At 40.5% G+C, this 25,711-nt stretch overlaps 1 protein-coding gene across 7 annotated transcripts in view; it reads left to right on the top strand.

The window, feature by feature from the left end:
* ZNF827 (zinc finger protein 827) overlaps positions 1-25,711 on the top strand; it is a 127,322-nt gene that overhangs the window by 35,069 nt on the left and 66,542 nt on the right. For all 7 annotated transcript variants that reach the window (XR_012764019.1, XR_012764020.1, XR_012764021.1 and 4 more), the window contains exons 3-4: positions 3,332-3,504; positions 13,983-14,466. Coding sequence is in view for 4 of the 7 variants with exons in the window: in XM_075421080.1 (XP_075277195.1) it covers positions 3,332-3,504; positions 13,983-14,466 (657 nt within the window). In the remaining 3 variants the exon portion in view is untranslated. The remainder of the gene's footprint in view (positions 1-3,331; positions 3,505-13,982; positions 14,467-25,711) is intronic.

Below are 25,711 nucleotides of genomic sequence, written 5' to 3'. Positions count from 1 at the left end.
GGAAGACTGTTACGACAGATGGAGCCCGAAGTCATGGATTAAACGAACTCAACGGACACTTTGGAGTGATGATCCATAAACTAAGGGAATGATATCTGGAGACAGGAGAAGTGGTGGTGATTAACTGGAAAGTGGGGGACCTGGGCATGACGTAGATGGTATGGAATAAGGGGTGGATAATGTCCTGGGTTCAAGCAGGACAGGGTTAATTTTCACAAGGAGGGGACCCAGCCAGGTGGGCTGACCCACCCTGGCCAGACAGAACAGGGTATTCCATACCATGTGCCCTCATGCTGGGTTCTGGTTGGGGGAAAGCGGGGCGGCGGGAAGGCAGTCGCGGCTCAGGAGCGCGCACTCGGCACTGGGCGGTGGTGAGAGTGGCTTTATGCATTCTGTTGTTTTGTGTATTCTCCTTATCTGTATCGTTGTTGTTACTGTTTTTCCCTTTGTTTTGCTTTTCTGTGAAACTGCCCTTATCCTGACCCACCAGTTTTTGCCTTTTTCTTTCCATTCTCCTCTGCACCCCAGCGGGGGGAGGGGCGGCAGAGCAGTCGTGTGCCCCTTTTGTTGTTGGCCACAGCCAAACCATAACAGCTATTAAGGTTTTCCTTTCTAAATAATTAACCAACTGAAAATTAAAAGCAAGCTGTTGCTTAGCATGTCTGGACGTTGATTATGGATAGCCAGGCTTCTTGATTCCTTCAGCCATGGAGAAATGCAGCTTGTAAAGAGATCACTGTTCAGTGACTTCTGATTGAAGACTTCGCTTCTGCAAAAGTTCAATAGGGCTGCTGACTGTCAGTGTTTGCCATGAAAATAAATGTGGCACGTTCCCGATTCCTTTTGCACCTACAACCTTATGGCAGTAAAAGCAAAAAATAGTATTTAATTTTATGTTTTATCTTCTTGTGTGTGTCTGATTGCTCTTTGAGACATGTGGGTTTTTTGTCTTGTTCCCAGAGAGAGATCTCTTTTCCCAGTAGGCATAGCTTGAGAGGTGTTTTTTTTCCCCTCTCCTACTTTGAATGTGTAGGGCACTGATGAGTTGGCTTTGTTGTTACGAATCTGATTCACTCACCCACCAGCAACATCTAGCTTTGGTTATGAGGTTAATACTCAGTGAGGTTAATTAGATGTCGACAAGTAAGGAACAGCAAAGATGGAGGCTATTTAAAGGGGAATGTGTTAATAATAAGAGTATGCCTGCTGCTCTTTCGTTCACCGTGTTGAGCTATTTGCTCAGAATTATTACAGGCAAGAAGCTGGAGCCATGGCTTATCAGAGCATAGTCACATCTGAAACTGCATGTCAGGTTTGGTGGACCTAATCATTACTCGCATAGTTTGTAGTAAAGTGGTACAGAGAAGACTAACTTTTGTATCAATCTCTTAATATTGCCAATTTTATAAAATGCTCCTGTGTTTGGGATGAAATTTAAAAGGAAGCCCGGAATCTCTGTTAAAGTTTTGATGTCATTTTTGTGTAGTAGAGTATGGGTGGCAGACCTTCTCTTACTGACTGAATGCTTGTTTGGTGTAACTTTTTGCCTGCAATACCTGCAATTTTGTTCCTGAAGCTTCTTTGGGAAGCACTGGCTGATTCTCTCCTCACTGGAGTCACTCTTTCCAAGTAATTGACACAGTGTGAAATGAAATAGACATCCATTAAATAAAGGAAAGCTGAAGGCCACATTTTTCTTTCTTATGCTGAGGTTTATGTAGTTTAGTCAAGAGCTAACATGGTTCAGCTTTGGAGACCATGGACATAATTCCTGTGTGCCATTAATTGTCATTGTTATTGATGAACTCACATGCATTCAGTCCAGTTCTTTGCATATTTTGTAATGTGCTAAATTACTGTTGATCCGTCTTGTTTGCAGATTTATTTTTAATGGGGAGGAAGACAGGTAATAGCTTGTTACACATTTCTTTTCCGGATCCTTTGTGATGATAACCAGAGGCTGGAGAAAATATATGATAGAAGGAAGAGAAATGATAGGTAAAAATGCTACCAATATTTTTTTTTTTCTGTGGTTTGTCTTTCTCCTGCCTTTTGTGTTGAAGTAAGTAAAGATATTTAAAAATTGAAACACAAGCATCTATAGGATTGGCTTTGGCTTACTCTTTAGAGGTGCAAAGAGGGGAACAATTTGATAATATGTTGAGTGTGATAGAGGATTTCACAAGAAGAATTTCTGAGCTTGCCGAATTGCATGCTTTGACAATGTTTCTTTTTTTCTACTTACATAATGGCTACTTAATCAGTTGATTTACGGTGGTTTTGTTTCCTACCTAATAGCAAGAATTGTATTTTAGGATCTGACAAATCTTTCTGGAGGTTTTTATCACTTAGTTTTTCATCAAGGAATTTGATGTTTGCTGTATCCTTATCAGTAGGAAACAACTGATAATAATGAGATATAATATTCTGAGAGAAATTCCAAATAGCAGGATGCATATTGCTGAGGTGTGGATATTTGAAAATAGTCTGTCTTTTATGGTGCGGAAAAAGGCTTCCAATTCCACAGTAATACTAGGCCTTTTTCTATAAAAAGCAGAGGAAGTCGTGGTGAGAGGATGAATGGATGGTTAGTTGTGTAAGGTCAGCAGCAGCAATTTCTCTTTCCTTCAACATTGAGATGGTTCCACACTCAGTAGACTAACCATATTTGCCTGATAAATGCCACTGAATCTGGAGCAGAAGGAATCTCACGACCTGAAGACCTCTGATGGCTGAAGTTGCAGCAGCATCTGCTAGAGCCATAACTAAACAAGTTCAACAGCTGGGATTCTGAAGTCATGCACTTTTGGAGTTAAATATATCTGATATGCAATACAGCATGCTTTTCAGTGAAGTTGTGGATTCTTCTATGCTTTATATCCTGCTCCCCTGCTGGCTAACCATCGGATATGGAAATGGATCATTTTTTAGCAGTTAAGCATGTTTTCCATACCCTACTACAACAGGGCTTTGATAGGAAATGAAGCTGCAAAATTATGATTATGAGGGACATACATCTCAGTTCAGTTAAATTATAAGGAACATTAGGACCAGGTGAGATAGAGTAGCATCTCCTACTGATTAGCCAAAGGATGTTTGGGACATTAACCTTTATAATGGTGACCTTTCTTAAAGGGATAATAACTAGATTAAGGGGAAAAATGATATGCAGGGGTGAGAAACTGAAATTTCTGGTACATGTTTAACTGATGTGTCTCTTTGCAGATGAAATTCTAGCATTGAAAAATAATATCTTGAGTGTGTTTACAAGGGGAAAGTATTCAACAAGTGACCGTAAAGGATCCTCTCTTTTTCTTCCCCCTCTGCTAAGCCCCAGAAGAAGAAGGAGGAAAACCTTTCCAGTGTCCGATCTGTGGTTTGGTTATCAAGAGGAAAAGTTACTGGAAACGGCACATGGTGATTCATACAGGTTTGAAAAGTCATCAGTGTCCGCTCTGTCCATTTCGCTGTGCACGCAAGGACAATCTCAAATCACACATGAAGGTAAGGGAAGTAAATGCTTATAAATATCTTAAGGGTGGGTGTCAGGAGGATGGGGCCAGACTCTTTTCAGTGGTGCCCAGTGACAATGGGCACAAAGTGGAGCATAGGAAGTTCCGTCTGAACATGAGGAAGAACTTCTTCCCTCTGAGGTTGATGGAGCACTGGACCAGGTTGCCCAGGGAGGTTGTGGAGTCTCCTTCTCTGGAGGGGGGTTGGACTAGATGACCCACAGAGGTCCCTTCCAACACCTAACATTCTGTGATTCTGAAGTGTTTACTGGCAATCAAAACACTTGAATCATCAATCAAACCTGTTTCTTTTGCATTTGCAAGAACAAAATTTCTCTAGCTGTACTACTAATGATGCCTTTATTTAAATAAAGAGACTGTAAAAAGAGAAAGAAATAACTTTTTTTCCCTTTGATTGCCTTTCCATTTCATGTAATGTGGAAACTGGTTTGGGTTATGTCAGCTTGATACAGCACAAGCTGTCTGTGACAGATTTAGTTCTGGACCTGGAACTGCCCGAAGCAAGGATGTTAGCTGAGATGTGACACCATGCAAACACAGCAGTGCCGCTTTTCAGGATGCCAGCTAGTATCTGCATGCCATTGCATCACACTAAGTGAGCACTCCAACTTGGCCCGCATTAGCAGAGGATCTCCCCATTACTTTCTATAGACAGGCCTGCAGTTTTAACTTTTTTCTCGCTGTATTTTTTAACTGCAGGCATTTCAGGAGTGTAGGATCCAAAACAAAATGAATGACAGATTATACTGTAATGCTTTGTTTTCAAATGTTTCCATTAAGTTTACTGTTTGCTTTTAACTCAGCCTAAGTTTTAGGCTCAAACTGAAGATGACCTTTTGAAGGAAGAAACTTCTGTGTTGATATGGAAATATATAGAAATATAAAGAAACTCTCTGCTTCGCTGCAGTATTACGTGGTTGCAATGTACAAAGTGCCTGGTCTTGTAAGCTGTAGAACGTGCTTGGTGAAGTAAAAATGGTACCTGTCCCATTAGCCCATGGATGAAGAAGCTGCAGTGCAAAATGTTTCCCTTGTTAATGCAGATGAGCTTTATAAAAACAGCAAAATGTTTTATTATAGTTAGTATTTTGTCTGTTTTAGACAAATGTGTGTGACAGAGTACTAGGCTGATGTGGAGGGGGACAGAAATGCCTGTTTGGCTTTTATATATGCTATTGCAGAGTCTGAGATCACTAGACAGGAGTCTAACATTGCTTGCACTCAAGGAACTATTCCCTTTAGTTAAGTGATTCGGATGATTCCACTAATGACAACAGCAGATCTTGCTGTATTTCGGGTCCTTGCTAGGTCTGAAATCATCCCTCTAAGGTCCAAAGGCTCAGCCCTTAACTCTTCTACTGTGGATCAATGCGCTATTTCCAGGCATCCTTGGTGTATCATGCTGGTCCTTACCGGGTACAAGTGGGTCTGGTGTTTATGTCTCTTTCTTTTAAGGCTCGATGTTCCATGTTGACTGAAGGGCTCGGATGGCCGTCTGGAGTAGCACATGAGTAGGAAGAATGGGAGCATAGCATAAGAAAGGTTTAGGATTTTTTGTTTTCAGTTGTTGACAGCCTGCATGCATCACCTAAAAGCCTGCTATTCCCTGGCAAAGACCTGTTGTTGTCCACTGCTTTGTAAAGGACATCCCTATTATTCCCTGCAGAAATTCTTGTTCTCTGCGTTTTTTACCTTTTTGGAATTACTGTTTGCAGGTTGAGGGCCTATCCCTTCCCTTTTGGCATGGTGATTTCCATAGGTGGTCACGGATAGTATGTTGGAGAAAATTAAGGACTTTTTCACTGTCTCTGTGTGCTACCAAATTGATGGCTGTCTGAAGCCGTTGTACTCGCTTCTGCTCCCCATCTAAGATAAACCCCTTCATTAACTGAGCCCACGTCATCTTAAAACAGACTCCTTGTACAAACATGTAACATGTTACAATAATGTTAATTATTTGGTAATATAGTCATTCTTACTAAGTAATGCTCAGTTAGAGGTCATTGAGGTCAGAGTCAGGTCCAGAGCTGCTTGACACAATGTAAAAGATTACAGCCTCCTTTAGCCTTAATATGGAGATAAGATCTGAAGTCTCCTCAGTCAACGCAGTCCTGTCATGCAGGTCATGACCTGGTGGTCTTTGCTGGTAAAACTGCTCCCTGTTTAAGATGAAGACAATTGTCTTACAAAACTAGATGGCCTGTATTGTGTCTTTTCTCCTTGTTATAGTTTTATGGGTAGATGTGGAGAATAGCAAGTACAAGAGTCTGAAAGATAATGTTTTACCTTAAATTCAATTGGTCTCATACACTTTTCTCAATTGAGTAGGCGATTTGTAAAAATATTTTTTATCACATTAAAACTGAGGCAAGTGAATGAGGTAGGGGCATGTTAGTCATGTGTCCAACAGTGTCAGACATAATTTGAATTCCCTTTAGTGAAAGTATAAATTGATAACAAGATTAAAAATAAAAAATATCAGGTTTCTTTTCTCATTATAATAAAGTGCTGCTTTTAAATACGTATGTAAGTGTGAGAATATAATAACTGACACGCATATAAGCCAACGGTGTTTGAAATGGAATGAATACACATCAGAAATGGTACAGCACAGATGGGAGCTACTTAAGATGCAGTGTTCTGGTTATGCCAGTTGGATGTTTCAGTTGTCTTCGTTGTCCTAGGATCCTCTGGGGGAGCTGCCTGGCCTTACCTCTTTCCTGGCAGGCAACCCACGAAGGCAGAGCTGCCTCTAGCTCTCCATCCCTATGAATCAACTATGGCTGCAGGTGAAGACATATTTTTCAAAACCAAAAAAGCTACTCAAAATTAGGGTACTAGGATGGTGTTTGTCATGCATTATAAGCCAATTTTTATTCCAGGATGTTATCACAAGCCAAGCTTTTTTCCTTTATGCTGCTCTTCGGTTTTCAGGTTTTATGTTCTATTGATAAGGATGACAGGCAAAACCTGTTGAGGTGTTTTGTCCTTAGTGTTGTCTTTGTTTCCTCATAGGCAGCATAAGCCCTGAGGTGAAGCACCTCCTCTTTTTTTCTAGGTTCTTGTAGGCATTTTCCATTGAAACTAGTCATTTAGAGATTTAATTTCCACAAGTGGTTTGTGTGTGTCTCCATATGGGCCTTCCTTATTGTGTGTATCTTTAGGTTAACGAATAATAACTATATAACATAAATACTGTGTAATTTTGTGGTAATTATAACATGTCAAATGGATTGGCCCAGGATACAATATTGCCAGCATTTTTGGTGTCTTGTCCCCTGCTACAGAAAATCTTGACAGAGAGCTGGACTGATTCCAGCCCTGACCATATTCAGATCTGTATGTGCTACCCACCATGTTGATGAAGCGTTCTTCCAGTAAGGGCATTTTGCCAGGACCATCTCACAACTGGAGGCGAGGAAGTGAAAGGCAAGAAGCAAAGCAGAAGGAAAGTTTCCACACAGACACACAATGAACAGGGGAGGCTGAGTAGACTGCATTTTAAGGCACACAGTGTTATCTATAATTGTTATATGGCATTTAGATTCCACAGTGATAGGCACCTCAGAAAAATCCTAAAATAGACATAGTATGGAATTTTATTAGTCTGTTTTGGAGACAAATTATAGTACATGCATAACCACAAGTTTTGGACCTTGTTCCCAAGAATCTGGGGGTAGCATCACAGGACTTCATTCTGATATCATAGTGTGGTTTCCAGGGGTGCTGAGAAAACTGAAAATGAAGCTGGACAAAATGAATGGGTAACTGAGAGGGGTGTCTTGTCCAAGCAGGCAGCAAGCAAGGGTTGTGCTCGAGTCCTTCCCTCTGTTTATCTAAACATATATTCAGTTGGAGTATGTTGTTTTCTTATTGAGAGAGAGTGTCTTATGTACTGCTTCTGCAGAAAACAACGGAAAGGGGTGGTGCAATTCAGCAAGACGTATTCAGGCTTTTCTGTTTTTCCTGGTAGGGAAGCAGGGATTAAATTTACCTCAGAGCAATACCATGAGCATGTCAGACGTTGGCCAATTGTTGTCTTTGGATCATGCACACATCTTTCTCAGCAATTGGTGGACAGATAGTCTGTGAGATCATACAGATACGTTCCAAGAAAGCAACAGGATATTAGCCTGGACACTTGGAAGAGGGAATGAGGAAGAGGAGCATATGGCCAAAAATAATATCTATAAATGTTCCTTGTGCTGCTATATAGACGTAAGGCAGAAATAGATGAGCCAGCTCTTCTAGCAGTGGAAAACAAGATTGTCATTGTGAATATGTTTTGAAGCATCATGGTAAGACAGAAAATGAGTAAAGGGAAGATTAAGCTTAACAGAAAAGTTAGATGCAATGGCAGGCAGGTCACGTGGTGCTCAGCCATGGGACCTTCCTGCTTCTGTTGCTTGTGAAGAGGGACCATGTAGTGAAATATCAGATTATTATTCTTGTGTAATATGAAGAGGATTACAATCAACCTGCTGATTAGGGAGAGGCTGTTAATTGCATCATAGTCAGAATAAGGAAAGGCACTGAAGAATGTAACCAGGTGCTTGCTACCCCTTAATAATTTGCTGTTCCCCCTTTCTTGCTCAGCTACGGCCAGACAACTGAATAAGCATTCCTAATCCATTTTGGCGAAGTACGGGACAGGTTATTTTAAAACATCTTCATCATACTGGGAGAAGGAAGTTGACTGTGTTTTATGGGAGGGTTTTTTGTTTAGTTTGGTTTAAGCTAACCTTAAGGAGCCTTGGGAGGTGCCTGTGATTCCATTACGTCCCCTCAGCTGAGGGGAGGTAATGCAAACTTGCACAGATTTTCAACAAATGAGATCTGTGCCCTGACTCTCGGACAGGTACAAGTGATTTCAAATGTCTGCTTTTTAATCTGGTCACTTTCTGCGTATGAGACAGGGTAAGACAGGAAATGCATCGATACCATAAATTTTAAAGAAAAGAAGAAAAAAATATGTTTTGGAACACCTAGTCCAGTCCAGCCCTGCAGAGAAGCTTTTTTTTGACTTTGCTTTCAATCAAAGCAAGGAAATAGTTTCCAAAAGAAAATACTATATAAATAATGTATGTGTCCCGAGGGGAAGGATCATATCAAAACTAGCACTGTAGCACTAAACCTTTGAAAGTGCAATATTCTAAAAATGAGAGAACTGGTCAGAAAAGAGCACGAAATGAAAAAGCAGAGGGCACATGACAGATGCAAAATGGAGACTTCTCAAATGTACTCAAATGCAGCCACAGAAGAAGGAATTTTACTAAAAGAGATTAAAACAAACAGCCCCACCCCGCAAAAAAAAAAAAACAAACAACAAACAAAACAACAACCCAAACAGGAGAAATCAGTGGGTAGACAGGTGTGGCTAAATCGCCATGTTGTAGTAGTTGCTTAAATAGATGCCCCTCATGGAAGTGTTAATCCACTTGAAAGTTGGTGAGAAAAATAAAACATACAGCAGGCACAGAATAAAGTGATAATTAGGTTACAGAAAATAAGTAAAGACTGAGTATCCGTAAGCAATACAGCAATGAATGTATTCAGCACCCCAACTCCCTTATGTTTGGATTTTGCATAGGGATGAAGATTCTCAGAAAAAACTTTTCCTCTTATTTTGAGTGTTTAAAAAATAATAACCAAAAAAACCTGTGAGATCCCACAAAAGAAAAGTGAATGCCAGTCCTTGCCTTCCTGTGCCTTGAGTCTGTGGAAAGCACTACCCCAACTTTAAGGAAGCGGAAAAGAAAAGATCTACATCACCAGTACTACAAAACTGCAGGACATACCTGTGTCACTGTTTCCCTCACCCCTGTTCACCATTGTACCCTATTAGTTAGGATCACGTGTAACTGGTACATCTGTACGGGCCAGTGTGTACTTCCCATGACTTAAACTGGCTGGTAAATTAGCAGGGATGTTGCTTTTAAGTACGAAAAGATGATTTAAGAAACTGTTTCTGATACCAGAAATGGTAGTATGCCAACAACAAATGTTACAGAAAAAAATACAGTGATTCAAATGTTGTGATGTGATAGGGACATGTGGTTTCCGTAAAAGAAAATCATGTGGTGTTCTACTAAGATGTTTTGAGCATGTTAGGAAAATCATGGACTTAACAATCAGTTGAAACTTCTTTGGTCTTTAAAAAAGCTTTTAGCAAAGCTTCTCACTGAGAAGCTGCCAAATAAATTAAGTGATGTGATGTACTATGGCAAATTAGAATTTCACCAAGAGACAGTAAAACGAAGGGTAGGAAGGAATTGGCGATTTTAAGCATGACGAAAAGCTGACAGAAGGGTGTTCCGTTACTAAGAGTGGAATTGTATGTACTCTAGCGAATATGATCTGCACAACTGATGACTGTGGGAAGAAAATTGTAGACGATACAACCTTATGTGTATGAAACAAGATTAGAAAAAGCATAGCTTGAAAGGGAACAAAAAGAGGCTGGCTGACAGATAAACAAGAGGGCAAATTAAGTTATTGTTGACAAATACAAGGTACTGGACCTTGGAAACTAGAGTTTAATCATGCACCACCTGGCTGTCTGATATAATGAACTGTAACTACTCGAGGAAGCTATCTAAGTATCTTTGTAGACAGTTCAGTGAAAACCTTTTCTTGGCATGCACAGCAGTGGTTAAAAAGTACATGAGATATTTAAATGTCTGTAGAATAAACCAGAAATAATGCTGGAAATATTACAATGCTATTACTAACATATGGAATGCTGCCACTTATGATATTCACTTATGGTCACTGCATCAAAAAGACGTATCGTAAGTAGAAGGGGTTTTAAAAGCTGGCAACGAAAATGATAAGTGGGATGGCAAGAACTCCCTTTGAACACAGAAGCTGAAAAGAATGGGGCTGCCAGGTATAGAAAGTAGGTATGATCAAAAGAAGATAAATTGAACAGCTTCTTTTTGTCTGTCTTGTAATGTGAGAATGAGGCAGCAGCAAGAGAAACTGAAAGAAACAAATAAAGAGAAAAAAAAGGACAAATAATTTGATCCCACATCCTCAAACTAGGCCTAAAGTTTGTAAGGAGTGCATGGTTGTGTTGAAAATTATTGCATACATCGTATCAAGCACACTGAAAAAACTGTTAAACCACAAAATACCATTTGAGACTGGGAAGACCATATGGTTAAAATAAAGATGATACAAGTACTTTGCACGGTCAAGTCAAGGAGAATATCCATGGTAAAATGAAATAAACGCGGAAGACAGAAGTCCTTAAATGTCTCTGACGTAAGTCAAACAGTAGTTTTATGGGATTTTGAAAGAACCGTTCTCTATGAGCAGGTTGTGCACTGTAGTTTGTTGCAGCATAATTCAGAGAGATCCAAATCTGGCAGCAGCTGGGCTCGGAGTGGGAGTTTGGAGAAAACCTGTCAGCTGCTCTTTTGTCTCCTCCTGCCTGTGGTTCTTGCAGCAACAGCCTAGTTGAGTCTAAAGAGGACATCTGATGGTTTGGGTAGCTCTAGCACAGCGTAAGAGCCATTCCTTGTCTCGTGGAGGCAGCTTTTTGGACTGTAACAGTGTGTGACCTGGATCTCCCCTGTGGCTTTCTGTGTAGCTCTACAGGGTTTCTTGTTGCTTATTCTGCAGCAAGTGGTTGCTGCCTTGACCTTTCCCTCCAAATAGCATAGAATGGCAATTCTTGGCTCTTTTAGCTGCTGTTCAATGAGAAAATAAGGGATAGTTCTTCCTTTAAAGGGACTTTAATTCTTAGCTTCTATTTCGCATAGTGTTCAAATTTTGAAATAAATATTCTTATTTATTTTTGAGAATTAGAAAAATAAAGTCTTATGGTGGGACTGGGCTCAGGACACTGGGAGGTAAATATTTGGCTTAATGTTGTTGTTTCATATGTGTTTGGGTTTTTTTGTAGATCTAAAATTGTTCCTTTCAAAACTAAGCATTTGAGTTTGAATTCTGTCATTCCTTGGGTTCAAGTTATAAATGTACTTTATTTTATGTGAAATCCATTAGTGATGCTGCTATTGTCTTTGGGCGGGAGAAAAATCCAGGTAAGATGAATCAGTCCCCCTTATTCTCATGTATTTTCAAAAGATGTTGCAGGGGTGGCATGCCATGCTCCTGGAAAGAGAAGGTGGGCTCCCACACACTTTGCCACCCAGCTGCCTTCAGAAGGCATCGTATTGATGATTGTGATAAGCGGCCTCTAGAAGAAGTTTTTAAGTATGTAGGCAGGGAAATGTTGATTGAAGGGGATCCTGGAGAGAAACCCTGGCACACAGAATCTCAGTGGGTGTAAGAGATACAGTTGCCATGGTGAGAGTTCTTGCTACCATTAGTACATCTCGGTGCTCTTCATGAAGAAGAGTGCTTACATACTGCTGTGGTCGCAGACCATTCTGTTTCCAGTAGTGTAGATAGGCAATCTGGTTGGCATTTCTGTTGTAACCTGTTAATATTTAGAATTTATTGCTCTGTTATTCTTCTGCAAGGTTGATGCTTTAAAACTGTCTTAGGTTCGCATTAGCTTCTAATTCTTTTTGTTGTCAGGTGCAGTTTTAAGATTCCAGAATTACTTTGTCTGTAAATGTCGTGTTTATATGACACTGAGAATGTCATTCTGTAAAGCGGTTGGCCAAGAGAAATTCTCTCTTGCTATCTGTTTGCTTAGTACCTAATCTCCAGAGCCCTTGAAGAACTACTGAACAAGAAGTTATACAGCACTAATGAAATGTGTCTTCACTGAATGCAAAAAGGGCTGAAAAAGGGACATGTCCCAGCTTCAGATTTTAGCAGACCTGAATTCAGATCCTGTGTATATAGAGCTGGGAATGCAGGATATGATGAGCTTGTGACTGATACTATACAGAAAATGCATCAGGCCAGATCTACAACCATGGGAAACTCCAACCTGAATTTTGACAGAGTTGTGTTTGGGAGTTGCTACTGTTACCCCAGAGCTCTGCAGCATCCACACCAGGACTCTCAGGATCTTGATCTCAGTTCTGCAGGAAACTGGAAAGTGCTGAAAGCCTTAGCTAAAGCTAAGTTTTCCGGGCTCCCTGATGTAGACCTGAGCTTTAATTAGAGCTGTAGCTCTCAAGGCTTTTGGACTCCCAGGCTACGGCAGTGAAACTTGGGTCCTGCTTCTGAGCCAAGCCCAGGGAACAGGGGATAGAATGCCACTCAGTAGGGTAGGGGAATCACACCTTGTTTGCCAAGAGTTCATCAAACCTCTCCATGTTTCAGGTGAAATATTTTGTGTTCAACAAATTGCCATTTTCCAACAAAAATCTGTCTCACTGAAATGTTTCCAACCAACTCAAGTCACAAGTGAAAATGAACGTGTGGAGCTCATTCTGGTGCCAGTTTGTTGTGATCACATATTCATCAATTAGTAAGGAAAAGATGTATGTATTTGCCAGTCTGTCTGCCGGGAGTAGCCCAGAGTGCTACTGTGAGGGTTTAAAATTAATTTGTGAAGCTATAGGGGGAAAAAGTTTTTTTCAATATACCTGCCACTGTTATGCTGCGCTCAATTATTCCTTCACTTTGATGAGTATTTTGTTAAGCAAGAAATCGTATAATTATATGTATATAATTTATATTAATGAGTGTGTCTGTTCAAATAATATGTAAACCATTACATATGGATAGATGGATAGAGTTCTCTTTAAAAAGTAATCAGGATCGGGCCTGGGGATACTAGGCATTGTAGGCTCCATACTGCAGCATGCAGTCTCTATGAGAAAGTGGCTGTAGTCAAAATATGAGGATAGAAAGATTAACTTTGTTAATTAATTGGCTGATAAAATAGAGTATATGGCAAACACCGTCTCTCATGTCTGTATTTTATTATAGCAGGGCTGTTCATTTTTTGGTAGAATTACTTTGCAACAAACTGTTTCAGTAGTGCCTTGATATTGCCAGGTGCCGTGTTTTTACTCTAATGATACTTGGACTGATGATGGGCATTGCTATGCAGTTTGGTGTTTTGCTGGGTTGCTCTGAACAATTATTATTTATGAGATTGCACAGAATGATCATGCTTAGCAGAACATGTAATAGATAGAGTTTTGGTTGGTTGGTTGTTTTTTAATCCAGAAAGCTACTAGTTATAGCTTGGAAGTCTTTTTATGCACTGGCAGGTCATCAGGATCCAGTTGTAAGGACTGTTTGATCCAAAGCAGACTTCATCATTTTCATGCTGCAGAAACAGATGTTCCTGATTTTTTTCTTTTTTTAGTTCAATCTGATGCTTATGTTCTTTGACTTACATGTGAAAGAATCCTTACTTAGTGCCTGACCTCTTTCCAAGTGCTCAGAATGAAGAGTTCACCTATTAGTTAACTTTTTTTTTAAATGGTGTGAGAAGTGTAGAGTTGAGATTTCTATAACGCTAGTAAATTGTTTTGCTTCATACGTGCTTTTGTCTTTCACCTCTTAAACCAGGTTCATCAGCACCAAGACAGGGGTGAGACCTTTCAATGCCAGCTATGCCCTTTTACCTCCTCCCGCCACTTCAGCCTGAAACTCCATATGCGTTGCCATCAACATTTCCTCAGGACAGAATCCAAAGTGAAGGAGGAAATACCAGAAACTGAGGTGAAGGGGTCACCACAGCTAAACAGTGACTCCTGCCTGGGACCACAGAAGGAAGGAGGTGGACCTGAAATTACGGGATCAGCATCTATATCTAAAACACCCGATGTGGCTGGGCAGCCTGGTGGAGGTATTCCACCTCTACTAGTGAAAGAAGAGCCCAAAGATGACAATGGCATCTCAGCTGCACCTTTTGCTCTTAGCACTGTTGACAGAGCCCCCAACAACACAAAGCTGAAAGACTCATCTGACTTTGTCGCCAATACAGCATCAGCACTATTCAGCCAAGACATCTCTGTCAAGATGGCGTCAGATTTTCTTATGAAGCTGTCAGGTAATTGAGCAGCAAGCGGTAGCCTCAGCTGCTCCTTTACGGGCTAAGTACACTTTGCATTGGGTTTGCTAAGTCATGGAATTGCAGGGAGAAAAAAAACATTGCAACTTCTTAACTTATAATTTCTTGCTTCTTTTGGTAAGAAGTGCATCATGGAGGAAATACAGGAAATGGTGAAAGAAGAGAGGGATTTTGCTGTTTAATTGTTGGGATTGGGAGTGGGAACTTTTTATCCAGGCTTTCATGTTCGTTGACAATTACCTTGGCAAATCTCATTTGGTGTGTTTTTCAGGCATGCTGAATACCTGTAGGTCTGGTTTGGCATTACTGAGGGTCACAAGCGCCCAGCATGTTAGAAAATTCAGCTCTTAAGTTCTCTGCCTTTTCCCATCTGTTAAATAGGACCAACAAAGCATTGGTCACCTTCCTTTCAGAGTAGTATTTGAGGTCTAACTGGTAAAGTATGAATGTTACTACATTTCTTGATTATTAACACTTTAAAAAGGTAGTCCTAGAGATTCATGAGCATCTTTTAATTTTTTTCCTATTTTAATTGAAATCCATATCTAATGCAAAGCATGTATTTATTGTGTTTTCTTCCACTGTCAGATTGTTGCTGTAAGAATGATTTTCATATGTGAGACTGAAGTGGAGGATGTGTTTAGAGTGAATATTATATTTTATGTTCTGTTTTATTGATTTGACTGAACACTTCAAAACTGTGGACATGCTGGGAGGATATTCTGTACTAAATGTTTTCAAAATTGGTCTTTAATTTTTAAAGAGAAAGAAGTCAGGAAAAATGTCACTGAAGAAATTTCTGTTTCACAAGGAGATGGCAGTCCCCATAGCAAGTTTAGACTTTGGGGATAGAAGATACCCTTTTCAATAGACAGTAATTGGTCACCTTTTTCCTTTAAATGGAATGTAAGTTGCAAATTTTGTTGTCAGGTACACTAAGGAATTAGGTCTGTCTTAATGCCATTGGCTTGGTGAAACCGCAGCTATTTATTTTGGAAAAGCTTGCTGTCCTCCACATCTGCCCAGACCTTTATACCTCTGGGATCACAGTTCTGTGAAATAGAAAAAATATATGTGAAAAATGTGAAACAGGGAAATAGAGTAGAATGGGTAAACAAAAGAAATGAAGCCTGAGGCTTCATGGAGCCAACCAGGAAAATGAAAAAGAGCTGAGGGCAAGCAGGAGGTAAAATGGGTTGGCACAAATGATTTGCTCTGTGGGTTGGAAGGAACCACAGAAACCTCCCCTTTAAAAAAAAAAAAAAAAAAAAGAGAAAAAGGACAAAAACCTGTTGATGTAATTTATTATTATGACTAACAAAAATGAGCGAGAATGAGTCTGTTTTGATTTGCTTGTAGATTTTTTTACTTGTACATTTTTTAATTGAATTTGAAATTTGGACTCTATATGAAATCTATTTTTTAATGTTGTCTGACAGCTGTCCCATATATGTTGTCATTCTGATGTCTATCTTAAATTTGGATTGCTGTGCACTAATTAGCTCTGTGCATCAACTGTACTTATTTGTAGTTGGTAGTGCTCATGATGGCTGCATGTAGCAAGAATGAGAGCAGAAAACGGGAGAGGGGGGAAAGCCTGAAAGCTGAGAAAACATGCAATATTTTGATGTGTTGTTTTTCATGTAGCAGTTGATGGGGAGCTGTTTACAGTTTGGCAGACAGTCATGTTTTCGATGTCTGATCTATTGGCATCAGAAAAAGGATACAAATGTACATTATTCATGCAAAAGGCCTATGCAGTTATTTTATGGTGACTTACTAAAGGTCTTGCAACCTGACTTGTATGCACTGTTACCTAGCAACATGTTATAAAAGTCACTGGGGGAGTGAGATGTATCTGTAATTTTGTATGTGTGCATATCCGGATGAAAATGTACTGCCAGTCACCAAGTTTACTACACAAGAAGAGCAATGTTAAAAGGAAAGTAATTTCTTTTCTCCTGAGATTTATATTGTTATATACATTTAGCTCATGCTTTCCTCCATACAGTGTACATAAATTTAGAGTAGAAGTAATTCTCTTTTAGCAAGCTGGCTAAATATTAGCTGCATTTTTTTTGACTGCTTGCTGTGCTGAACCCAAGTTCCTTTGAGCAATTTCTTTATTATGGCACTCTCTTCTTAGGCCCATCAGAACTTCAATTATTGGCCCTGCCTTTTCAATGATATAAATCTTTTGACATCTCAAATTGTATATGCCAATTGTAATGGATTTGTCAAGACCAAATTATGTCAAAACAATCTAATTTTCTTCTCTGACAGACCTTGTGGCTAGGAAAGAAGCAGTAGATAGATACATAGACTTCTAGAATTTGGCATTTATTCTTATTGAATATTTATGGTTTAAATGAACATTTATTTTTGCTCACCAATGTTTATTGCTCCTCCTCTTCTTGGTTGGTGTCAGTTTGTATGCCTCCAGTTTCATGGGAGACCTCAGGCCCTGCTGGTTTTCATTTCTGTGCAGTTTCAGCCTTTTTTTCCACGCATGTGAGTCAGAGGAGTGCTTATCTCCATTCACACCTAACAGTTACGTTTTCCAGAAGTTTAACTGGTGTGCATAGGGTGAACGTTGGTACAAAATTGTTGTTTATGAACTGTTACGACTTTTAAAATTGAAACTTAATAAGCATATACATAATCTTGACTCTCAGTATTATTTCTGATTGTGCAATGCAACCTTTCTAGTCTAGATGAAGTGAATATCAGATGATTGGAAAAGAGTACATTGAAAGTACAGTCAAACGAGAAGAGTCGCAGTCAAAATAGGTCTGTAAAAAAGGTGCAACTGTTCAACAAACAACTGCACAAATACAAAACCAGGAACAACTAGCTAGGTAACAGTTCTTTGGCAAAGGAACAGGAGTTAACAATGTCGTAGTGGTGCTAAAAAGGTAGTCGTTGTACTGGGATGTATACAGAGAGAAACAGCCTCAAAAGAGGAGGGAACAGGAGGAAAGAGTCCTACTTTTCTCAGTCTTGCTGAAGTCCAGGGCTTTGGTGCTACAGTTTATGAAGACTGCAGACAGTTGGAAATACTTCAGAAGAGAGTAGCAGAAATGACTGGAGGTTTGGAAAACATGTCCAGTGAGGATGAATGAAAGGGAGTGAGGTTGCGAAGCCTGTGGAGAAGACTAAGGAGAGTCATTAATAAGCCTTTAATGCATTAAAAAGTTTGTCGCAGGGAGAAGGAAATAATCTGTTGGTGATTCATCATAATTAGGACAAAAAATAACAGGTTTATATTGCGGTAGGGTTTAAGGGCATTAGGAAAATCTTTCCAAAAGCTGAGGTAGTTAAACCTCTGTGATAGTTTGGCTGGAGAGACTATGGTATCTCAGCCACTGAAGAATTTTAAAAACAGGTTAGATAACTACTTGTCAGATATGGTTGATATGGTGACATAGAGGGCAGTATGATGGACTAGATCTGTATATCTGCCAGCGAACTACAGGACATCAGAAGCAGCTGCAAGAAATTTCAGCTGAACAAAATGAAGTAGTAAGCTGTAGAGAAGCAAAGTGGGGAAAAAAATTACAGATGTTCAAACTTAAACCTGATTTTGAGTGGGCCAGAAATCAATTGTGATGGCACTGCTCAAAATGGCCTCTGAATTTTTTTCGGAAAGGCTTAGGGGAGGTTTAGATTTAAAGAGGTTGAGAAATATTGGTGTGGGTGACCTTTTGAGATCCCTTCAGCCCTAATTCTGTGCTGTTGCTTGCTGGAACGATTTTTAGTAACATGTTTTATGAAATAAGGTATAATGCAAATCACAAAATGTAAATCTAAAAATAAAAACAAATCTTGAAATTTTTTCCAGATTCCATTCTCTAGGTCCTAGTTTAAGGTAGGAGATACTTTTAAATTCACAAGAAATTTAAAAGGATTCTCTGAAATTTTATTTAAATTTGGAAAGGGTTATTGCCTGTAAAGACAATTAGCAGATGATTCAACATATAAACAGAAGAATATTTAAGCATGGGCATGTTTTTACCTTCAAGTGTTCCCCCTTTTATTTCAGTAGAACTGCTTATATTCTTTAAGTTGCCCGAGTACTTTGCTGGATCATTGCTTTGCCAGAGCGTTTTCTTCCCCCAGTCCATTAATTCCACATTGAAACTTTGTAATTGCATTCATATCTTAATTTGCAGAGTATTTGCTTTTCCTGTTTCAAAGGCTTCAATGGCAGGCATTATACAACACATCTCTTTAAATACTGATGTCCTTCCACCCACTTCTAAGGCTTGTTTTCTTTTGTAATAAAAAACTGCTTTCACAGTGATCCAAATTACAATGGCTGGTGTACTCTAGTGAAGTTATTACTGTGCCTATGTTATGTGCTGCAGTTACTTTTCATAACATTTGAAAATAAAGGAATCCCATCAAAATGAATGAGATTCTTGCACTATTGATCTCAAAGGAATTCTGTGTGGAAACAGTAATTGTAAAGCATACTTCATTGCTGGCCTCTCTCCCCTGCCTTTCTGTATTCACCAAGTGCATTACTCTAGAAAGCACGTCTCTTCATCTTGTGACGGTGTATATTACAAAGTGTGCCCTGATTCTGCTGTTCTTTTTACATTCCCGAAGTTACTTGCATGGAAAAACTTTAAAACAAAGAGAAGGAAGGAGAGATAGCATGCTGAGGGTTTGGGACTGGCCATGTTAAACAAATGAGAAATTGTTTTCTCCTAATTTAAGTTATATCTGCTATAACTATCGTGTGAGGAGTCAAATCTTTATTTTGGAAAATAATGCCACCATGAGATTTTGGTGACTGTCCAGAGTACTTGGACTTTGCATTCATGTTTTATTAGCTGATTCTGTTAATGGAATAATGAAACAGTAAATCATCAGACAGCTACATACAAAATTTTAGTAGATAAGCTAAGTAATCACTTAGATTATTTGTTCTGTTTGGCTCTTGAAAATTACTGCATTCCTTAAAGGTAACACAAGTAATTGGAAATATTTTAGCATTTGCCATTGGCAGTACTGAACTCACTGGCTTGAACTCTCCGAACAGCTATTTTTAATAAAATAAAAGCATGTTCAATTAAATTGTCATAATTGATGTATTTGTGTAGCAAGTTCCAAAGAAAACGCCATCCTGCCTATATTTAGGATTCATAGTTTATGCCAGAATGTAAAATTTCGATTAGAATATGTGAGTGCACATGACTGGCAATTATGAGCCATATCCTTTATTTAAAAATACTGTGAATTCCATAATGCTGCTGTCCGTGTAAATACCCCTGATGTCATGAAGATCTCTCTTTGAAGTGTCTCTCCAGATTCACATGTTCATAATTTCCATATAAACCTTTAATTTAAAATAAAACTGAAAAAGGGCAATAGCATGACTAATTAAAACTTGGGCAAAGAAAAGCTTGAACTAATCTTTGCCACTGATATATCACTACCCTTATAATCTCTTTGCAGCAATTGCCGGTCTTACATCCACAACTTGACGTCATCTTTACAATCATACCCATCATGTTTAATACCTTGAAGGCATATGTAGAATTTAGCGAGATAAAGCAGTGCAGACTGTTCTAATTCAGTCATTTAAAATGCAGGACCACAAACTGCTTTTTTGTGTACTCAACCCGATACAACTTAAAAGAAGATATGAATATGAGTTTAGAGCAGCTCTGTGATTACAATTTAGTTTTAGTATCTACACAAACTCTTACACTTGGAGTATAAGACTAGACTAGACTGATGGCTCTTCTGCTTCCCTGATTACACCATTACTCTGGGCAGAAGTCCTAGCTCATGAGCCTTTCTGTCACATCTATCCAAAATGGGAATTGAAGACATTGTTAGTTCAATCATCTCTGTTTTAGTTTTTGTTTTCTTAAACAAATATGAAGGTCAGTCTGGTGGCATTTCTCTCCTTCTCTGTTTCTGTTCCTTTGTAGAGAGAAGAAATTTCTGTACGGCAAATAATTCTTTCCTATCAGCAACATATTTCCTTTTGCTCCTTTCACTCTCCTCCCCCTCTTTTCTCCAGCTTCTCCAGAATTTTACCCACTCTGCTGTTATTTTGATTTTTACCCAGAAAGGAGAAGATCATCTTGGCAGATATTACAGCCTTGTTTAGCAGGTGGGACTTTGGCTGTATAACAGACCTCTTGGGGCATGGGGGCATGTGTGGTCCTACAGGTGCCTTAGCAATTTGCCTAATTCCTTCATTCCACTCGGAGGAGAACACTGAAATTTTGAGGGGACAGCAGCAGGACTGGTAATTCTCTAGTGCTGTGTCTCATTGTGAAGCACCTTTAGAGAAGATCAGAATAGTTAGCTGGCCTTTTCTTAACCTCTGCTTACACATTTTTAACACTCTTAAGCAAGATGATTTGGAAGACCCTGTATTTTAAATGGTTTCTGAAAGCCCAGAGGTGGCAAGTCTTGGCATAATCATACTTCTCATGATTGTCTATTCCGCCATATCACAACTTTGATAAAAAGAAATGTTTTAATGCTGAGTGCCCTTGAGTCATAAGTAGCTTTTTCATTGGTAGTTGCCATCCTCTTCCTTGGAGCACTATAGGTAAGTTTATTTGGCTAAGGGCAGAGTAGAGGGCTTTGAAAATGAGATGTAATTGAGTTAGCACTCCCAGGAGGGTTAGGTAACAGGAGGTGCTCTGGGACAGATTAATACTCCAGGGCAGAAGGCACTAAAAAGAAATGAGAGACCAGCTAGACTGTCCTGCCAGAAAAACAGTATTTCTCCTTTTGGGCCACTTACAGTGTAGACAGACTCTATGTTTAGTAAGTTGAACATAATTTATCAGCCCGATTGGATTTTGCTCTGGAGATTCTCCAACAGGTTCCAATTGCATAGATTTTTCTTGCAAAGCAATTAGCTCATCCCGGCTGCTTCTGCAGTGTTTGTATCCCTTACGCGGTTCTTGAATGTCATCGAATACAATCCATAGTCTCCATGCAGAATGCCGATGCCTACCTGCACATTTCAATTACTAGAGCAAAAACAGTAGAAGATTCAAGTCGTATCCTTTATTGACCACAGCTGCCTTCAGGATGGTGATGCCCAGTGTCGGGGAAGTGTGTCTTCCACAAACTGCGGAATTGCTCTGTCAAAGGTCCTTGGTTTTCTTTTAACCACTGCAGCTCACAACTTACTGCTTGGCATTGAAGGCCCCTTGTGTGGTTCAGATGCTCTAGCTGCAGTAGGACTTGGATAAAACACTGTCCTTTCTTCCTCAGGTAGAAGTCATGCCATGATTCTCTTGCCATGGTGGCTCTGAGGAGAATCACAAAGAGAGATTTTCCTGCAAGATCTCAAGGACGCCAGTTCAATTTACAGTGCCTTTTGGAATGTGTTCTGACCTTCCCATTTTCTCTCAACCATGACTGGCCTGCTCTCTCTCATCTTTGTAGCTGTAGTCAGGCATCACTTGTAAAATATAATATGATGGTGCAACAGTGTACTGTGGCATTTTCATCACAGTTCATTTCGAACCAGACGCCGTAGATACTTTTTCTCATGGCCTCTTTTGTGGCAGCATTTTTGTTATGAATTCTGTTTTCTTTCTCATGTTCTTCACTCAGACAGATGGAATGGTGACCAACTCCTTGCTGATTGTGACTTGTAACATTGAGCTTGACTTGAAGTAATCAGCCCATTTTTCCTCTTTCAGTTATAAACATTCTGAGCATTTAGAAATCCTTGTAAGTGGACTGGTGCAGTTACAGAATCACAGAATCACAGAATGTTTGGGGTTGGAAGGGACCTCTGTGGCTCATCTAGTCCAACCCCCCTGCCGAAGCAGGGTCACCTACAGCAGGTTGCACAGGACCTTGTCCAGGTGGTTCTTGAATATCTCCAGAGAAGGAGACTCCACCACCTCCCTGGGCAGCCTGTTCCAGGGCTCTGTCACCCTCAGAGGGAAGAAGTTCTTCCTCATGTTCAGATGGAACTTCCTGTGCTTCAGTTTGTGCCCATTGCCCCTTGTCCTGTCGCTGGGCACCACTGAAAAGAGTCTGGCCCCATTCTCCTGACACCCACCCTTCAGATATTTATAAGGTCCCCTCTCAGCCTTCTCTTCTTCAGGCTAAACAAGGCCAGCTCCCTCAGCCTCTCATCATAGGAGAGATGCTCCAGTCCCCTCACCATCCTTGTATGCCTCCACTGGACTCTCTCTAGTAGCTCCTCATCTTTCTTGAAGTGGGGAGCCCAGAACGGGACACAGGACTCCAGATGGGGCCTCACTAGGGCAGTGTAGAGGGGAAGGAGAACCTCCCTCGACCTACTGGCCGCACTCCTCCTAATGCACCCCAGAATGCCATTGGCCTTCTTGGCAGCCGGGGCACACTGCTGGCTCATGGTTAACCTGTTGTCCACCAGGACACCCAGGTCCCTCTCCACAGAGCTGCTCTCCAGCAGGTCCACCCCAAGCCTGTACTGGTGCAGGACCCTGCACTTGCCCTTGTTGAATCTCATCAGGTTCCTCTCTGCCCAACTCTCCAGCCTGTCCAGGTCTCGCTGAATGGCAGCACAGCCTGCCGGTGTATCCACCACTCTTCCCAGTTTGGTGTCATCAGCAAATTTGCTGAGGGTACACTCTAACTCTTCATCCAGGTCATTGATGAAGAAGTTAAACAAGACTGGGCCCAGTACTGACCCCTGGGTGACACCACTAGTTACCGGCCTCCAACTAGACTCAGTGCTGCTGATGACAACCCTCTGAGTTCTGCCATTCAGCCAGTTCTCGATCCACCTCACCGTCCACTCATCTAGCCCACCCTTCCTAAGCTTCCCTTGGAGGATGCTATGGGAGACCATGTCGAAAGCCTTGCTGAAGTTGAGGTAGACAACATCCATGGCTCTCCTCTCATCTACCCAGGCAGTCATGCCATCGCAGAAAGCTATCAGATTGGTCAGGCATGATTTCCCCTTAGTGAATCCATGCTGACTACTCCTGATAACCTTCTTTTCCTCCACTTGCTTGATGATGACCTCTGGAATGAGCTGCTCCATCACCTTTCCCGGGATGGAGGTGAGGCTGACCAGCCTGTAGTTCCCTGGATCCTCCTTCTTGCCCTTTTTGAAGATTGGAGTGACATGGGCCTTTCTCCAGTCCTTCGGGCACCTCTCCTGTCCTCCAGGACCTCTCAAAGATGATGGAGAGTGGCTCAGCAATGACATCTGCCAGCTCCCTCAGCACTCGTGTGTGCATTCCATCGAGGCCCATGGATTTGAGGGCATCCAGATTGCTTAGGCGATCCCTCATGCAGTCCTCCTCGGCCAAGGGAAAGTCATCCTCTCTGTAGGCTGCTTCTCTTACCTCCAGGGCCTGGGATTCCCAAGGGCCTGCCCTGGCACTGAAGACTGAAGCAAAGAAGGCATTCAGTAGCTCTGCCTTCTCTGCATCCTCCGTCATCAGGACAACCACTTCATTCAGCAGCGGCCCCACATTGTCCCTAGCCTTCCTTTTGCAGCTGATGCAGTTGAAGAAGCCCTTCTTGTTGTTTTTGACATCCCTTGCCATATTCAATTCCAGGTGGGCCTTGGCCTTCCTCGTTGCATCCCTGCATGCTCTGACCACATTCCTGTACTCCTTCCAAGTGGCCTGCTCCTCTTTCCACATTCCATGGACCTTTCTCTTCCACATGAGCTCTGCTAGAAGCTCCTTGTTCAACCATGCAGGTCTCCTTCCTCCTTTGCTAGATTTCTTTCTCAGGGGGATAGCAGTTAGCAGCTTCTATCAGAGTGTTTCAGATTAGTGGCATATGCCCAAAGCTTTTCTTGTGGCATTTGGCAGTTTGAGGAAAGTGTTATAAATTTCATTATCTACTTTTGCCAAATGGATCAAATTATTCCAGTTGCCAGGACGACAAAAATCATCAGTCTGGAATCTTCTTTGATCTCTTTTTTTTTTTTTTTACCCTGGATATGGAATGGAACAAATGGAGAATTATCAACCCTGCTTGAGAGACTGTTGCTTGTTGGTTGTGTTTGCTGGGTGGGTGGTTTTGGTTTGGGTTTTTTTTCCTCATTGTGTATTTCAAAATTAAATTGCTGGGCTTTTTGGATTCAGTCTGCAGGCAACACATCCTTCAGTCTGTTCTCATTGCAGTTCAGAATGAATGTAAATTAAATACAAATGAAGTATATGTATGTGTATCTATTTTTGTATGTAGATAGAAGATGTTATTCCTGGTGTGGAGTAATAATTTTGTAGCTCAAATATACTTTAATAGATTTCAACATAATCTTTTTAGTCCTTGTCCAGTTCTAATTATTAAAAGATTCTTCAGTCGTAGTTTTTTTTAAAAACGGGTCTCTGTGAACTTTTATTTCCCTTATTTGCAATTTTTTTTCTTACATCTCTTTATTTCTCCCTAATATGACAAGTGTATACATCTTGGATTCTATTTCCCATGTGTTAGCGATTTTGCCTGTAACTGTGGATCCAAGATGGGACAGAGGCAAGAGTGGTGGGGTTTTTTGTTGTTTTGGGGGTTGATTGTTTTTTGGTTTTGGGTGGGTTTTTTTTTCCCCCCTCTAGTTCTAATGTATGGATCTGATAGTCTGGACAACCTCCCCCTTTTCTTATTTGTCCTTCTATTTAGGCTTCAGTTACATTGGAATCTGCTTTAGCATATTTCAAGAAAGAGTAAAAGCCCCACTAACTGAAGCAAAAGCCCCATTAATTGAAGCAATTAGATTGAAACTGACCAAATAGTTGTCTGACTTTATTTGTTTTTGTTTTCTGGCAGAAGAAAAATGAGCTAAATAACTCTGCTGTTTTTGTGATTTGTGTACAACTATAATGTTTGGTTTTTTGAAAGTGTGGTCAGTTCAAGGAATGTGCTGTAAATTAAAGAAATAACCCCCTACTTCTTTCCTGATTTATTAATTCTATATTCTGTCCAAAGCAAATCAGCTAGAGTAGGCAGACCCAGCAACATAGGTAAGAATGATAGTCTGGGTTTCTTTTCCGCTTCACGTAATACTGCTAAGTGCACATCCTCATGACTTCCTCTGGGTTGTGGGACCTGGACAATGTTTTATATTTCTCACAGGTGATGTCTGGCAGAGACACGGGGACAAACTGAGAATACGGATCTCATGAAGAGCTCATTTAGACTATGTCTGATGTTCTGCTGGTAGTTTTGTTGTCAATGTAGTTTTAGCATTGTTATCCTGGGTGGTGGCTCAGTAGTGTGAGGG

Source organism: Opisthocomus hoazin, chromosome 5 (assembly GCF_030867145.1).
Source record: "Opisthocomus hoazin isolate bOpiHoa1 chromosome 5, bOpiHoa1.hap1, whole genome shotgun sequence".
Classification (NCBI taxonomy): domain Eukaryota; kingdom Metazoa; phylum Chordata; class Aves; order Opisthocomiformes; family Opisthocomidae; genus Opisthocomus; species Opisthocomus hoazin.
This window is presented reverse-complemented; position numbering and strand designations above follow the sequence as displayed.